Here is a 16,244-nt window from a genome sequence, read left to right on the forward strand (position 1 = left end):
ACAACGTTGCATCCAAATCTAATGACTACATTGTTTGAACAGCTGTTGGCTGGTCTTGCAGATTGCCATCATCAAGAACTGCAAAGTTGGTCCATTGCTTTATTATTGTTGCTGTTTATTTTACATCAATCGACAAGCTGTACAGAATCAACCTAATCAATTCATTCTAAAAACAAAACCCAATAGAAATACAGACAAAGCTGATGGATCGGTTGGCTGTGGTAGAGGCTGAAAATGACTTGTTAAGAAATAAACTCAACGATGCATTGGCCATGATTGAGTCGGAAAGAAACAGTCATCAGCAAGCTATTTTGGCATCTGGACACAGTCCGAGACAATGTCCGAATCAAATAGACCACCAATCGCCTGCAAACAATGCACAACATGGGTACTGGATACATGTCTAATCAGAATATAAAGTCATTTCTAATAGTTTATCTTGGGATCATGGCAATGAATACTGATCAACTTTTTTGTCTGACTGGTATATGTTGATGAAATTCGATAAACTAAAATATGTTAATTTGGAACCTCTACGGCCTTTAGAATCGTACACAACGAGAACCCACTATCAGTATCAGCAAATGAATCGTGCACTTCCAAAGATGATCTAATAGCACACCTTACTGCTGAAAACACAAGGTAAGCAATCTAAATTTCAAAAATATGATTATAATCCATCTTGTCTACTAGTTTAAAGATAACCAGGAGTGCTCATTCTCTAAACCCAGAATATTTCGACAGATGCTTCAAAACCGGAAAAGTTTCAATGAGCAGCTGGCTCTGGTTTCTCAAGAGCGTGTTGGGACCTTCAAACAGCCGATTATAAATGATGAAAAGGACGCTATTGCAGTGTATTCTGAACATGACAATCCGCAATATACAGATGACACCGTTGCTGAGCCTATAAAAATTGCAATCTCTCAAAACGCCATTAATATAAACGATGCAGGTTCACAATTTATTGGTACGAGGCTATTGAAGGCAATGCTTAAATGATAGTTTTTCTCGAGTTGCTTATTTAGCTATTTATAGATCATCTGGTTTCATTTGACTTGACTCCAAAAAAGCGTTTGCATTCAGATACCGAACTGGCTATTGTAGATTCATCGGACTTGACGCCTAACTCGCCAAAGTCATGCAGTATTCAGCAGCCCAACGAATTTGATCATACTTCTCCGCCCAGTAGTATTATTGTAGATGAATGTTACTCGTCCAACATTCTTCAAAACTTTGAAGCAAGTAACATGCTTGAATTTTTTGAAACGCCATCCAAAAAAGATGCACGGTTTAGCTGTATAGCTCAGCAACAACTGTTTTCTTCGCCAGGATCTCCAATCGTTCTATTTCACAAGTTCAATGAATCAAATCATTCCTTTCAAAATGAAAACATGACCGAGTCACGACAACACCACAAGCAGCAACATTCGGTATTAGAAGATTCTCATGGCAGTATCAAAAACGAATCGGATGAAAACAAGGACCAAATGATTGCTAAACCCAAAGCAGATTCAAAGTCCAAAATGTGTACTCCTGTAACAGTTTTGGGTTCTCGATCCATAAACATTTGCCATGAAAACAATAGTGCTTTATCGAAACCTTCGTTTGCATATGAGGAAGTGGTGCGAGATAAAGAGCGTCGCAAACAAATGCATGGCGAGGCGTGTCCATGCTGCGAAGGTGTAAGTAAACTCCAGGCTTGGTCTGTAGATATAATATCACACCTTCCGCACCCAAACCATTTGTCATTGTAATTAATTAAAGTCTTGTATATACTATTTAGTATTATCGGCTAACAGCTGATTTGCATGCGCCAGCAGAACTCGGGGCCAAGAATACTCCACAACAACCAGTTTGCGATCGAATTCAAAATTCGTCTCGACACAGGTTTTGGAGTGCACGACCCAAAACACCTCCAGGATTTTGGCGAGTGGATTTTCCCAGCACACAAGAAAATCGAAAAGATAATGTAGGCTTTGATTATCAGGGACAGGAATCACGATTGCCTAACAAGGATAAAGTTTCACGAAGAAAAACAATTGATGGTAGCAAAACCGTCCTTTAATTTGAAGCCGTATTCATTTAAAATGCACCATATTTATGTTAGTGATTTTCTTTTTGGAATAATCTGTGGTTGAATATTTGTAATCCTACTACAAATCGACCGCTTTAATAAACATCCATCATGTAGCACAAACTATAGTTTTGAACTGACATTGTCCTCATTTGGTAGCCATACATTGTACGATCACTCAACTCATCCATTACAATCCATCTATTTAATTCAACTGTTTTCAATCCAACTCTGTACACACTCATGTATGCTAATCTCTGATACGCTCGCGTTCTAGTTCAACAGAACAATGATTGCATGTCTTGGGAATGCAACAATTGTTTTGATGCCAATCACACAATGTTTGATTTGGATCAAAAAAGAGTTGAAGATGGAACAAGTGAGATGCACTGAAACAGATGTGAACATGGATTCAGTTTTTATGTAAACATGACAAAAGAATAGTCGACAGTTTAAAGAACAGTATTCAGTAAATTGAATCATTTGATGAGATTAACTGTTTATGTATTTTAGTTTCATTTGCATGAGTATGGCTGTAAATGATGTGCGGGACTCCCTGACCCTTTCATATATGGGTTTATAGTGAACCCGTCCTGCATTGAATAGAATAGGATGGTTTCAGGGTTGTGATGTTAGATATTGTAATACACTGTCAATCGCTTATTCCATTTACACTTTGCAAGTTAGCAAGGACATCTACTCTCGAGTTATAGTTATCCTGTAGAGCGGACTTGTTTATTAGTCTAACCATTTTATTAGTAAAATTGGCAGCTCGAAATTGGCTCGACTAATTGATTACAGCCAACATAAACAAGCGCCCATCATGTCAGTCACTACAGACAAAACAGCCGACGCCAGTAATGTTCAAGCAGATGTGTCCATGATGACAATAGAATCTATTGAAAAGTCGCCTTTATCTTCTCCCAAAGATGAGCCCAGTGCTGATTTGCCTGTTAATTCAGTTACAGACAAGGCATTCTACCATTTACCAGCATTTTATTCTCCAATCTCTATAGCCAAAGCAGCTTCATTAGCTTTCCTGCAAGAGCTGCCGACTCCTCCAAATTCAAATACAGCAGCCCACAATGGATTGTATGAAAACCTGCCCTATAATGATGCCGCTACTGATTTGAGCAACAGGCTCACTAGTGCACTGTGGCAGCAGGTGTTTTTGTATCTAGTTGATAGTCCTGAAACTATAAAAACTCTATCGAGCTGTTCCCAGGCTTTCCATCACATCTGCATGGAACCTGTAATCAGAGGTCATATTTTACTTTCAACGTGAGTCTTGATTTTGTAGTCGTTATTGTCGATATGCTTCATTCACGATCTGAAAATCATATTGAACGCCAATTGCTCTGATGTGTTGATTATAATAGTTATGGGGCGGAATCCGTTTTTCATCGTATTTACACAATGAATCCCAACATCTTGTCGTTTGAGCTTGCCGAGACGCTTTCCCAGTATGGTGCACTTTTACCCAAATTCTTTATTGAACAAGCGTATCGCAATAGTATTGATGGAACCATTCCACTTCCTGCCGGTACATCAGAGTTTTTTGTCGCCCATGGGTATAGGCGTTATGGCGATAGGCTTTTGATTAGTGGCATTGATCCAATGGGTATGTTGATTGCTTTTACTGATTCAAACATTTGTTCGAGTATATCCAACACAGTATCCCGTTGCTATTTTGACTCATTTTGAAGCTATTTCGTGACTGTTTTTATTTAGATATAGATCAAAAGATGGAATGGATGGATGACTCTGACGAATTTATTCTAGAGTGTGGTCGTGAGCCAATCGACATGAATCGCATCAAGATTATTGTTCAGGAGCATCTTTATGTTCCTGCTCTCAATATCAACATCTTTCGCAACAAAAGTGATACAGATGTTCTTTGGGAGAGTTTGTGCCGACTTGCAATTGCAGATGCAAATATGACCTACTATATTGCATCTCGCTGTGGAACTTCTTTTGAGATAGCCAACGATGCAATCATGATGCGTGTATTGAGAGATACCAAATGGGAAAAACACCAACTGGACCGTCTTTTGGACATTGGGTTTACTCTTTCATTTTCTGCAGTTGTTCCGCTACTGATTGACGCCAAAGTCATGACTGAAAGGTTTGGCCCTATTCGTAGTTTTCTGACTGAAGTGTTTCCAAAAGATCACATTCTTGCTTTTGTAGAGGATGCATTTTATGAACTATTTCGTAGTAACCATCGTAATGCAGTGCGTATTGCTGATTTTCTCATCTCCGAGTTTAATATTCCCGAGCATAATGTGGCCCGTGCATTTCTAGCACATCCATACGATGTTCGTGAGATGCGCATCAAACGACGATATATTCTTCCAATGTCTACTACGTTTGGTGTCAACTTTGGTGGTATGAGTGATGCTATTTGGCCCGTTTTGGTTACCCGCTATGGGCTGAATCATACTTTTGTTGAGGCGTGCATTACGGATTTGCTTGTTGGTGGTACAGTGAATGTCTTTACTTCTGGCGAAGATGATTCAATTGTCGTATCTAAACCCAATCTAAAACCGGCATCTGCTCTGTCAGAAAATTCCAACAGAAATAGTATTGGCCCTTTACGCCAGCGTCCAAATGCTACTACTGATTCAGGTCGCATGCTGTTTCAATGGATGCTGCGCCAAAGACCTCCTGATTTAAATGAAGAAGCCGAGATGGCTACTCGAGACTCGCTGAATGCTGTATTCGATTTGGGTATTCCCATTCGTCCTACTTCCACATTTCCTGTCGTTGCACACATGATATTCACTTGTCGAAAAGTCGCACCCCGTTTCCTTCAATACATGGCACATGTTGAGCAGGGACTTTTAAAGCTGTCTGCGTTGCGGTCTAGTCATGATGTGTTTGTCATTCCTGATTGGCTTCAGATTTTTCACAATGTTGTCCTTGATGACGCTGAGTGGATCAATGCTCTGCCTACAGACAGTGTTGCGTCAATGATGGCTGCAGCTGAAATAAACTCAGAGCCTGACTTGGTGGTCAACAACAGCCACGATGCTAATGAGCCAGAGTCTCCAATTTCAACGGTATCTGGTGTAGCCAGCTCTGCAGCTCATTTTTCAGCGACTGGCTCTATGTTATCGTACAATCAAGCTCAACAACAGCCAGTCATTTCTCGATCAAAATCGTTCTTTTCTTCAATGGGACTGCTTCAATCCTTGAATGAGACGGTAAGAATGATGGACCCACGCGAAGCCCAATGGAAGGATATTAGAAGATTTTACATGGCATTATATGAGCTCTCTGGTGTTTTGAAAGAAGACTTGCGTATCCAAGCCATGCAAAAGCGATCTACTTTTGTCGCTGACAGAAGTACGTTTGATTTGGAAAACTCGACTCCGTTGGACACTGCATTCTTTCAGAAGGAGCAGAACGTGAATGATGGTAGTATAGCTGATGGGCTCTCCAAAAAACCATTTTCAATCGAAACAGAACATGCCTGTTTGGATGAGCAAACACCCGCTGCCATTCAACAGATAAATACCATACCTGTAGATATGACTGTTGAATCCACCACCAACAATCATTCTGCCAGTACGTTTAAAGAAACAATCTCTGTTTTGGAAACAAAAGATGCTGTTCAAGGTGATGCGGTTGATCGAGATGAGGCTGAAACAGAATCTGCATTGAAGCTTGACGTCGAGAATACCAACACAGCACTGTCAAAATCTACTTCTGATGTCACGCTAAATATTGAAGATATTCCAGCAACACCGTTACTTTCTCCAGCCATTTTACCAGACAGTGCAACTCTACTTGCCTTTAAAGATCGTACAAATGACAAGTCCGAATTGACAATAAACACTCGAACTCAACTGCCGTTACTTTCTACTGAATCGCATGTTGCCAACTACGATACGCCTCAAAGACGCGAGCTTTTACAAACATATGGAGGAATGGGTCCCTTTCAGCAATGGTTCAACGAGGTCGAGGCTGAGAAAGCTGTATCTGTCATGGCACTAGACGACCGGATTAGGTCAGGAGCTGCTAATATTCCTGCATCGCATATATCACTCATATCGCCCACATCGAGTCATACGGATACCAAGACACTAGGAAATACAGTGTATAATGGGAGTGATACTACTCCACCTCAGGCCAATACATCGCCACGTAGTATGACGGTGACGGCTATGAATGCAGTTTCATCGACCACACTGTGGGTCAGGAATTGGTTTTCGCATTAACTTGACTGCTGAGTTTGTTTTTTAGCTTGAAGAGCATACAATGATATAGCATACATTACAAACAATTTGATATAATCAACACATATGGGAATCAAGGGATTGAGTTTATTTTCAGATTCACACGAGATATGAGTTGGATATTGGAATGAAATGAGTTAAGCTGGTAATATTCCAGTGGATATGAATGTATGATTAGAGTTTCAAATGAATAGTTTCCGATTTGAAACGGTTGCTCGATCGATAAATTGTTATTGGAAATCAAAACCAATCTTTACCAGACAACCACATGCCGAGCAGCCCATGCCATCCTCCCATAAGTGAAGGCAACACTACAGTGGGCTCTTCCAATGTCATTGCTTCTTCTGCAGCAAGAACCAACAGCGTCAATGCCAACTCTACCACGGATGGATTGTTGGCTGCTTTACAACCGGACCTTCGTGCAGTGTGTTCACCATTACCCACAAGCGAGGCTGGCGATGACTTTGGTGCTGGCACTGCTTGGTAAATCTGATGCATTCATCAAGCTGGTTATGCTCTTTGCAGTTATTACCAGTGACATATGCCATGCACTGCATTTCTTGAATACTGAGTGCTGACTATTCATTCTATTGGCACGATTGATCCTGAATCCTATGGGATTCAATCTGATGTACACACTGGATTGCCATGTAATTTTACAATCGAAAAACACTATTGACTGGATTGTGTGTTCAGTCGTATATGTCTGGATGTTATTCGTGAAGCATACATGACATCTTGCGGACATAGTTTCTGGTAATTCTTCAGTCTAGGGTGTTTTGGTAACAACTTGGATAGTCCGTCATTAACTATATCTTATTTCAACCACATAATGCTCGTTTGGCACTGCAAACATGAATAGTTTTGTATGCATTCAACAGCATCTTTCTATCAAGCCTCAATGTCCTATCTGCTCTGCAGCAGTAGATAGCTCCCAAGTATATCCAAACTTTACTCGTAGGTCTTTATATCTTATTTTTTACATTCTAGTCAAGTGTATTTGTAAACCAGTTCAAACCTGCACTTTGAATGGTTGGCTGACAATCACAACTGCCACGTTTAGTCAATCGTATTATCTCAGACTCGCAGCATAGGCGAGGTATCTCCTCGTCCACAGGGTCCAGATCACCAAAACTAAATACATATGGTAAATACCATTTTCCTGATTACCCAGTCATTTGGACCAGAGTCTTTCCTGCTATACTCGTATGGCATCCTGGTTATTCTACACTAACTCTTATTTTACAACGTATAGAAATTGATGTCATGGTCTCAAACCTTCTTGAGCAAAAAAGAAAACTCGAGGTAATGGATCGGCTATCTGGTCTTGAATTACTTGGCGATTTTTTGCGTAAAACGATTGAGGAAAAGCAAAACGTAAGTTGATGGTGTAGAAATCAAGGATGTGTTTGTAAAGTTGATCACACCAGTCTTTAACAGAATGACTCGGTGTCATCATATACTGTTTGCCGTTTTTTACCATCACATTTAAACATTAGACTTTGGCAGAACTCACGACACAACTTCGACAGTTGAATGAAGATATGCAGATTGTGAGCAGGCTGGTGGCACCGGAAAAAGAAGAAGGCGATGCAGAGTTGTTGGATCTTGAGTTGCCCGTATCCCGACAACGAAATCAGCAGGGTGTACGTGTCAAAAAAGCAGACATAAGAAGTCCAAAAGGTGGAAACAATGCGCAGGTTCCTGATGGTCCATGCAACTTGCATCACACCAATCCGGTACAACAATCTCGAGGTGAATCTAATTTGGGAGTAGATAACATAGATACTCCCAGTCTGCATTTAATAGGAACTACAGCGGCCGATAATAGGACAGAATTAGGTAGTGCAGCTATGAGCATGCTGGTTTTAAATCATTCCAGGGAACAAAACCAACCAAATTTGCCGCTATTAACGGAGACTATACAGTCTGATAATAATGGATACACCGAGGCCGAATCAAATTTAAACGCCTCACATGTAAATATATTGACTGAACCTCGTATATCAATCAGAGAAGAGGCTCTAGATTCTGTAGCTGGATCTTCTCATGCTCAGGATAGAATAATACAAGCACAATGGAACAGGAAACGAAACCATTCAGTAAGAACATGTTTCCTTTGATACATTTAAAATTAATGTGTGGCTAATTCAAGTGAATTGTTTTTACTTTGCAGCATATTGACAGTCCACCACCTTGCAATTCTACTCCATCAAGAAACTCTGAAACTCCACCTCCAACTATATCTACAGAGGTTTCAAAATTGAATCTTTTAAGATTATCAAACAGCGAAATGTTTGCGCAGCGTATTCCACGGTTGAAGGTACATATGGAAGATCTGCAGGCTGTTTATTTTGATTGGCGACTTGACGGTAAGTGATATTGTCTTGCTACAAAAATACCTTTAAACTTTGCATTTGCTGCGAACTATACTATCAGCGAGCTGTGTTGATTCTCGTTCATGAATGCAGTGTGTATAGTCGTGTACTAATACATGCCACAACACTGCATTTTTCAGCACGACCATCCACAGCAGGCCATGATCTACCACCAGACCTTGCTAGGTTCTCATCATCACTAGCCAAATTTTCAAAATATACTCGATTTAAAACTTTGGCAACAGCTCGATATGGCGAAATTGTAGTGACAAGCCAGCTGTCAATTGTGTCTTCGATTGACTTTGACAAGGACGATGAGTTTTTTGCTGCTGCTGGTGTAAGCAAGAAAATTAAAATTTTCGAGTACGCATCAGTTGTGATTGATCCTAGACAGCTGGCAGGATATACAGGCGGGTTTATTAATCGGTCATCGCGACATGGGAGAACATTGAAACGACCGCGCAGCGATCGACAAAGACTAGATATGGATGCATTGACAAATGTAGGCAGTGGCGGAGAAACTTCTTACAATGAAGGGCATGGTAATGCAGCATTGGATCAAGTTGCAGCAGACGAACAACCCAATAATGGAATGGATGATTCAAATTGCTCTGCACGGCCTGAAAACATTCCTAGATATCCTGTTCGTGAAATGTCTAGTCGATCCAAGATCAGCTGCTTGTCCTATAATGCTTACATCAAACCATATCTTTTGTCCTCGGACTATGAAGGTGTTGTAACACTATGGGATGCTTCGATGGGTGTTGCCTTGTTAGCACTAGACGAACATGAGAAGCGAACGTGGTCGGTAGATTTCAGCACAACCGACCCCATGCGTATTGCAAGTGGAAGCGACGATACCCGAGTGAAACTCTGGCAGGCCAATCAAAAGCGGTCAGTACTTACGATTGAGTCTAAAGCAAACATATGCTCTGTCAAATTCCATCCTAGTTTCAGTCATCACCTTGCCTTTGGATCTGCTGATCATCATGTACACTACTACGATCTGCGTAATTCAAGCACTCCGTTGCACGTATTCAAGGGGCATCGCAAAGCCGTTTCCTATGTCAAATTTATGAATGATAATGAGATGGTGTCTGCGTCTACTGATTGCAGCTTGCGATTGTGGTCACTAAAGGAATCTATGGCGGGTAGTTCCACAGACATCAGGGGTCGATCTCAATCAGTGTTTGCACGATCATATAGCGGTCATACAAACGAGAAAAACTTTGTTGGACTGTCCGTCAACTGTGATGGCGAGTTTATTGCATGTGGGAGTGAGACTAACGAAGTGTATACCTACTTTTCAAAACTTTCAAAGCCCGTTTTGACACACCACTTTGGCTCCATGATTGATTCTGTTACGGTAAGCTGCTTTTGTATGATTTGAAAATATCTTGATTTGCTATATCTCACCATCTGTACTTGAATCACTTGTTTATAGGGAGCACCTAATCCACACGCAGACCCTTCATTGTTTGTCAGCTCCATGTGTTGGAAGCGCAAGACGCCAAATATTCTGGTTGCCGCCAACTCTCAAGGACGAGTCAAGGTGTTGGAAACCATTTAAAAATCAATTATAGCTACATTCACGTAGAATGGAACGCTTTTTTGTATTTATCTTGCAGTGATTGTCTATTTTTTCCGAAATAAACAATAGTTACATATTTGTTGCGTTTTTATTAAAAATTGGCATTATCAATTTCTGTTTCCATACTGGGCACTCCACGTTTGTTTTGTAAAGAGTTTAAGATTAAACAAGTGTCAAGATGTGAGATTTACTGGAACTGTGATGTGAATGCTACTTTAAGCATCCACTCGATTTTTATTTAGTGTTCCATTTTATGTGAATACGGCTGTAAATAAAAGGTGGTATAGGTTATAGACATTTAGAAGCGTGTATATTCATCATTGATCAAACAAGATGGCAATCAAGGTTGATTATGCTTTTGCTTTTTGCTCAAAGTCATTGTTTTGTTTCCGACTCTCTAGACCACTGAGAATGAACCGACTCTACACTTGCCATAAATTTAGCCTTGGAAACCAACGGCGCATCAATTTGAATGGTGTGTACTTTTTCAACCCTACTCGACGTGTGCACCAAGTCACTTTCATTGTTTTCATGTATATCATTTGACATGGCTCTTGTATGTGTCATGTCCTTCACGGGTTCAGCCACCACATTCTGTTCTGAATCCAAGCCAACCTGTACAGGTTGGCTCTTACTTGTCATTGAATCAAAGTCTTCGGCTGTTTTTTGAATCCGATTTGGAGTAATAGTAACTGCCGTATGTTTAGGAGGTATATCCTCATCCATATCAATGATCTTTTTTGGTTCATTGGTTTGCGCATCCAGTCCAACACGGCGATAGTTGCCATGATCAAACGAATGGTACATTTTCGACACGAGACGGGCTATAAACACGATAGGCAGGTTCACGAGCGATATGATGATACATATGAGCCACTCGTTCAAGTCTAAATGGGTGGCATTAAACAGTGAATATCCGACCGTCACTGCAGCAATCTGAATAATCAAAATTATGGCAAGAATGCCTAGAAAGATACGATTTCGAAAAAATCCCGCAAAAATATTGAGCTCATTGTTGAGTTGCCGTGCACAGATGAGGTTGGTGATTTGCATGCAGATGAATGTCGTAAAAAGAATGGTGCGTGCTCGTTTGGATGGATATCCAGCCAAATCCTCTGGTGGATGGACTACAGAACTTGCAGGAGCCCACGCGTCAATCATGAAAAGAAGAACCAACAGGCATACCACTTGGTATATTGTTTGAACAAAAATATACTCAATCATAGATACCGAAATAATACTGTGCTTTCTACTTTGGGGTGGCTTATTGAGAATGTCATCGTCTGGCTCGTCTGAAGCCAGAGCAAGGGCACCAAATGAGTCCATAATCAAATTAACCCACAACAACTGCACAGTACTGAGAGGTGATTGTCCAACAGTAATCGCACCAACAAATGTTACAATAATGGCTGCCAAATTCACGCCAAGTTGGAACTGCAAAAATTTACGAATGGTATCAAGAACATTTCTGCCCCATCTTATAGCCTGTACTATGGATGCAAAGTTGTCATCAAGGAGAACAATATCGGATGCATTCAGTGCAATCTGCGTGCCAGAGACACCCATAGAAAACCCAACGTCTGCTTCTTTGAGTGCTGGTGCATCGTTTGTTCCATCTCCAGTCACAGCAACGACTTCACCTTGCCGACGAAGAAGCGATACCAATTCAAATTTGTCATTAGGTGAGCATCTAGCCAATACCTAAACGTTGATTAAAATCACAGATGTGATTTTGTGTAAAATTACCGAGTAATAATGTCGAGTTAATATTTCCAAATTGAATCTAAAATATTGTCATTTGAACCGTGATTTCTTGACGTACCTGTAGTCTGGGAAGTACACCAATACGCTCCTCCTCGGACATGTTTCGAAACACTGGTCCTTCAAGCGCAATGCCATTTCCATAAAAAATATTGCATTCCTTGGCAATTTTGGTGGCCGTAAGAATATTATCACCGGTAACCATCCGAACAACCAAGCCAGCTTTCTGGCAATTGGCCACAGCAAGTGGGATTTCCTTTCGAATGGGATCTTTAATTGCCACCAATGCAATAAATACCAAGTCTGTGTCAGGATCATCTTGCTGTTTCAAAAGGTTAGAGTCAGCTACATCCTTGTATGCCAGGGCAAATGTTCGAAGTCCTTCGGTAGCCCACTGTTTAATGGTTTTTTCAATGCGAGCCACATCGCTGGATTTCATGGGTACAGGGGTCAAGAGTGTTGTATCGAAAATACTTGTACAGAGCGACAAAATAATTTCCGAGGCACCTTTTGTGTAAAGCCTGTATGTGTTGGAGTTGGGAGGATGAATCAGCGTCGACATACGTTTTCTTTCAGCATTAAATGACCAGACACCTTCTTCTACCAAAGGCACTTGGCCTCTAATTTGTTTATATTGGATACCAAGTTTTCGCGACAACATCAAAAGTGCACCTTCAGTTGGCGACCCAACAAACTGTGGCTGCACTGTAGCATCATCTAGCATGTCGTCATTTTTAATAAAGCAGGTCGAGTTTAAACATATGCCCTCACAGAGCAATGCTCTGAGCGGTGCATGTAGTGTTTTGGAGGAGAATGGAATGGCACCTTTGTCGCCCGATCCTTCGCCCCTATAAATCTGATCACCAACCAGAATGCGCACAACACTCATGCGGTTGTATGTCAAAGTTCCCGTCTTGTCCGTGCAAATTGTGGTTGCCTGCCCCATGGTTTCCGATGCATCCAAGTGTCGTACAAAGCACTTGTCTCGCATCATTTTAAACATAGAGAGTGATAAAGCCAGCGTCACTGCCAATGGAAGACCTTCAGGAACAGCAACGACAATAACCGTGATGGCGACAACAAAGTCCTCGGCAATGGACTGAATGCGTGCAATTGTAGATGAATCAAACCCGCTGTTGTTTGAGCAGGATCCAAGTGCTACGGGAGTGTTGTTGGCTAAAAAAATTGCCCATCGGATTGCTAGGCCAAGGAAGGTGACGATTCCAGCTGCTACACCAATCTTTCCAATAAAAATGGCCACTATTTTTAGCTTTAATTGAAGTGGTGTTTCTTCGTTTTGGGCTTCGTTTAGTAATGATTGAATTTTTCCTCCACTAGAACGAACACCGATTGAAAGAACCAGCATGAGTCCGATGCCTTCGCTCACTATAAGGTATCAGTCATTCAAATAGTTTAGAAGATTTATATATAGCAATCCATCCATGCGCGTGAATTAGAGCACAGGATTGTATTAACATGGATTATATTTGAATAACCTCAATGAACAGTTTTATAAAGGACTTTATAACGATACTACATTACCATGACAGCCAGAAAACAGGAATGGACTAGTTGCATCTTTTTTGCAGTGCATGGATTCTCCAGTTAATGGCGACTCATCAATGACTAGACGATTTCCAGAAATAAAAATACCGTCGGCGGGAATTTCATCTCCAACAACTAGTTCAATTACATCGCCGACCAAAATATCCCATGACGAAATCTCGCTTCGAATGCCACCGCGTATGACGCGACATCGTTTATCAGTTTGTAAAAGTAGTAGTTTCTTGAACTTGCGGTCCTTGGACCAGTCATTTCCAGCAGTGACACAGAGAACAATGAGAACGGCGATAACAATGGCTAGACCTTCTACCCATCCATTTGAAGGGCATGTGGCTGAACCAAGAGATAGTACTACCACAGCACCCACAATAAGAATTTTCAAAATTGGGTCTTCAACAATAGTTCCCCACACAATCTCTAAAATAGTTTCTGATTTTGGCGGAGGAATAATGTTTTCTCCAAACACTGTTCGTCTAACAGAGTCGTCAAATACGAAAAGTTCGGGAGATCCAAACACGTCTGGCGAAACAGTATCTTTAGTTCTACCGGATGGTTTATGTAGCCCATGAAACTTGGACTTGAGTTGTATACCAGTGTTGATATCTGTTTTGAGATGTTTTGCCACACCTGCTACGCCATGGTACTTTTCGTTTAACTCGTCGAGCAAAGCTTGGTCTGTTCTACGATCAAAGTCGCATAAATGCGATATCTCGATAGGGGTAAGTCCATATGGTGAGTAGCCTTGTTGTCGACCATTATTTGGCATTGTTACGTTGCTTGAATACGACTTGCTGTGATGGAAACACTATAGGTTCTGTTATCGCGCTGTAGGATGCGATGTTTGGTCTATATAGAGTTGTATATTTAAGAGGTAAACACAGACAATTCAAGTTGGTCGTAATCTAATGTTAGGAACTACCGTGATACTGTTGAATTTGAATTACTGTATTTGCTGCACATTGTTGCAGATGGTCGCGAATTAAATCATGTGGGTTTCTAGTCACATGTGTGCTACACCCTCAAGTGCTACCATATTTTCTATAGCGATAAGAAACTCAACTTGAAGTGGTATCACCAACAACGCCATCAGCCGAGATTTTGAGTAAATACAAGACTTGTACAATAAAATGTTGAAATACGAATATGGAAATAGTCAAACAAGTTTATTCTTGAAAGCAAAGTGTGGCTAGATCCAACTTGTTCAAAAATACATCCGAGCATTGACTAGACTCGAGTCCGTCCACCTTTAGAAAAGAAAGTCTGGATAGCAAAGACCTGTGCAATTGACATGGAAACCATCACGCAACTGGAACCAATTGCAAACCAAAAGATCCGACTTCCAATCTTGTGAACTATTGCCAAATTGCGATGCTCACTTGTACGCATTTCTCTCTGGTTACGACTAATCCAATTAATGGTTTTCAACAGTGTGTTGGATCGAACTTCCAATTTTTCAACGCTTTCTCGAATGCTAATGGTAACATTATCTTTTTTCAAAGAATCGATAGGGCCTAAAGCTTCAGCGAGTTTTGACTTGGTGCCAAATCCAGGGAGTTCATGCTCTGAAGTTACGTCAAAGTCTATTGTTTTGTCAGAAAAGGTAGACATGGTGTTGGAGAAACAGACAGTGAATTCGCCAGGTTCGCGAGCAGAGAAGACATAATCTCCCTGTCGCTCTGCAGATCCTTTGAGAAGAACAACTTGACGAGGATCAATCACTTCAAAGTCAATATCAAACTGGCCACCAGATTGAACCTATAGCAAAGTATAAAATGATGTTGGGTTAGCAAGATCATGATCTACAATGTTCAAGCTTTTAATGAACTGCACAAGACATTCAGCCAACACTTGACTAGAGTGATCTAAAATGCAGATTCTTAGAATACAGAGTGGGATATATATAGTGAATCCAAAAGACCAAGTATCAGATGCAAGCCTAGAATGCTTTATGGCTCAACCATATGCCATTACAAAGATGGTTGCTGTCGAGTCCATCAGGCATTGATAAATGCATGTCTCACACTCAGACACTTGAGTTACTCAAACATCCATGTTAGTGCTGGAAGCAAGACGTCTTACCGCAAAGTAAAAGGCAACCTTTTCCCCTTTAGTCTTGGCCTCTGTGTAGAAGCAAGCTCGCTCATGAGGAGCCATCTTGTAGGTGACAGTAGTGGCCGACACAAATGTAGACATCAGCATCGTACTGCCCATCAAACCAAGCAGACTCAAGACTATCAGTTCCAATGGCGACTTGTGCATGGCTTTCATTGCGTCGTGGTCAAGGAGTAAATGTTTTGGCTCGAATCTAGATTTCCATTACGAGCGCTTTAATCTATTCGATCATCAAATTGCAGCATCTGATGCTTGAATGTTATCTAAAGTTCAACTGTATGAACGCAGTCTTTTAAATCTTGGCATATTTCAACTATTGAATTGGTTTCAAAAACATGGACTCAGTCACTGATGGTGTTTGAATCCTTTTTTATACGCATAATCGGATACAAACTTATTTTTAAACCAGTTTATTTTGGAAATCAATCAATGCAGACCTAATTGTTGGTTATGGTCATGAATTTAGCATTTGGATCGGGTTTTGTTGGATTTACCGCTGTGGTCGTGGTGGAAGACGGAGTGAT

At 40.9% G+C, this 16,244-nt stretch overlaps 6 protein-coding genes across 6 annotated transcripts; 4 read left to right on the top strand and 2 right to left on the bottom strand.

Annotated features, from left to right (window-relative positions):
• Window positions 1-21: 21 nt before the first annotated feature.
• On the top strand, window positions 22-2,065 carry BATDEDRAFT_27444 (uncharacterized protein; the record flags this gene model as incomplete). The annotated part of the gene is made up of 6 exons (XM_006681617.1): window positions 22-85; window positions 187-388; window positions 547-642; window positions 732-967; window positions 1,036-1,682; window positions 1,784-2,065. 6 exons carry the CDS (start codon window positions 22-24, stop codon window positions 2,063-2,065), a joined length of 1,527 nt encoding a protein of 508 aa, XP_006681680.1.
• Window positions 2,066-5,852: 3,787 nt separating this feature from the next.
• BATDEDRAFT_37387 (uncharacterized protein) lies at window positions 5,853-6,475 on the top strand. The gene has a single exon (XM_006681682.1). The coding sequence runs from the start codon at window positions 6,007-6,009 to the stop codon at window positions 6,295-6,297; it is 291 nt and encodes a 96-aa protein (XP_006681745.1). The 5' UTR covers window positions 5,853-6,006; the 3' UTR covers window positions 6,298-6,475.
• A 108-nt stretch (window positions 6,476-6,583) lies between these two features.
• On the top strand, window positions 6,584-6,802 carry BATDEDRAFT_91591 (uncharacterized protein; the record flags this gene model as incomplete). Its single annotated transcript, XM_006681711.1, has 1 exon — window positions 6,584-6,802. The coding sequence occupies one exon, from the start codon at window positions 6,584-6,586 to the stop codon at window positions 6,800-6,802; it is 219 nt and encodes a 72-aa protein (XP_006681774.1).
• Window positions 6,803-9,345: 2,543 nt separating this feature from the next.
• On the top strand, window positions 9,346-10,263 carry BATDEDRAFT_13928 (uncharacterized protein; the record flags this gene model as incomplete). Its single annotated transcript, XM_006681547.1, has 2 exons — window positions 9,346-10,059; window positions 10,138-10,263. The coding sequence occupies 2 exons, from the start codon at window positions 9,346-9,348 to the stop codon at window positions 10,261-10,263; spliced, it is 840 nt and encodes a 279-aa protein (XP_006681610.1).
• Window positions 10,264-10,473: 210 nt separating this feature from the next.
• Window positions 10,474-14,447, bottom strand: BATDEDRAFT_20664 (uncharacterized protein). Its single transcript, XM_006681564.1, has 3 exons — window positions 13,588-14,447; window positions 12,107-13,431; window positions 10,474-11,985 (listed from the first exon to the last, which is right to left on the bottom strand). Exons 1-3 carry the CDS (start codon window positions 14,372-14,374, stop codon window positions 10,660-10,662), a joined length of 3,438 nt encoding a protein of 1,145 aa, XP_006681627.1. The 5' UTR covers window positions 14,375-14,447; the 3' UTR covers window positions 10,474-10,659.
• Window positions 14,448-14,832: 385 nt separating this feature from the next.
• On the bottom strand, window positions 14,833-15,807 carry BATDEDRAFT_13905 (uncharacterized protein; the record flags this gene model as incomplete). Its single annotated transcript, XM_006681543.1, has 2 exons — window positions 14,833-15,363; window positions 15,688-15,807. The coding sequence occupies 2 exons, from the start codon at window positions 15,805-15,807 to the stop codon at window positions 14,833-14,835; spliced, it is 651 nt and encodes a 216-aa protein (XP_006681606.1).
• Window positions 15,808-16,244: the final 437 nt, after the last annotated feature.

This window comes from Batrachochytrium dendrobatidis (genome assembly GCF_000203795.2).
Source record: "Batrachochytrium dendrobatidis JAM81 unplaced genomic scaffold BATDEscaffold_13, whole genome shotgun sequence".
In the NCBI taxonomy this organism is placed as follows: domain Eukaryota; kingdom Fungi; phylum Chytridiomycota; class Chytridiomycetes; order Rhizophydiales; genus Batrachochytrium; species Batrachochytrium dendrobatidis.

Coding starts and splice junctions, on each gene's coding strand:
- BATDEDRAFT_37387 (XM_006681682.1), top strand. CDS start 6,007: ATGGGTCCCTTTCAGCAATGGTTCAACGAGGTCGAGGCTGAGAAAGCT.
- BATDEDRAFT_20664 (XM_006681564.1), bottom strand. CDS start 14,374: ATGCCAAATAATGGTCGACAACAAGGCTACTCACCATATGGACTTACC. Junction 13,432..13,587: donor CCTGTTTTCTGGCTGTCATG/GTAATGTAGTAT, acceptor GATACCTTATAG/TGAGCGAAGGCATCGGACTC. Junction 11,986..12,106: donor GTGTACTTCCCAGACTACAG/GTACGTCAAGAA, acceptor ATCAACGTTTAG/GTATTGGCTAGATGCTCACC.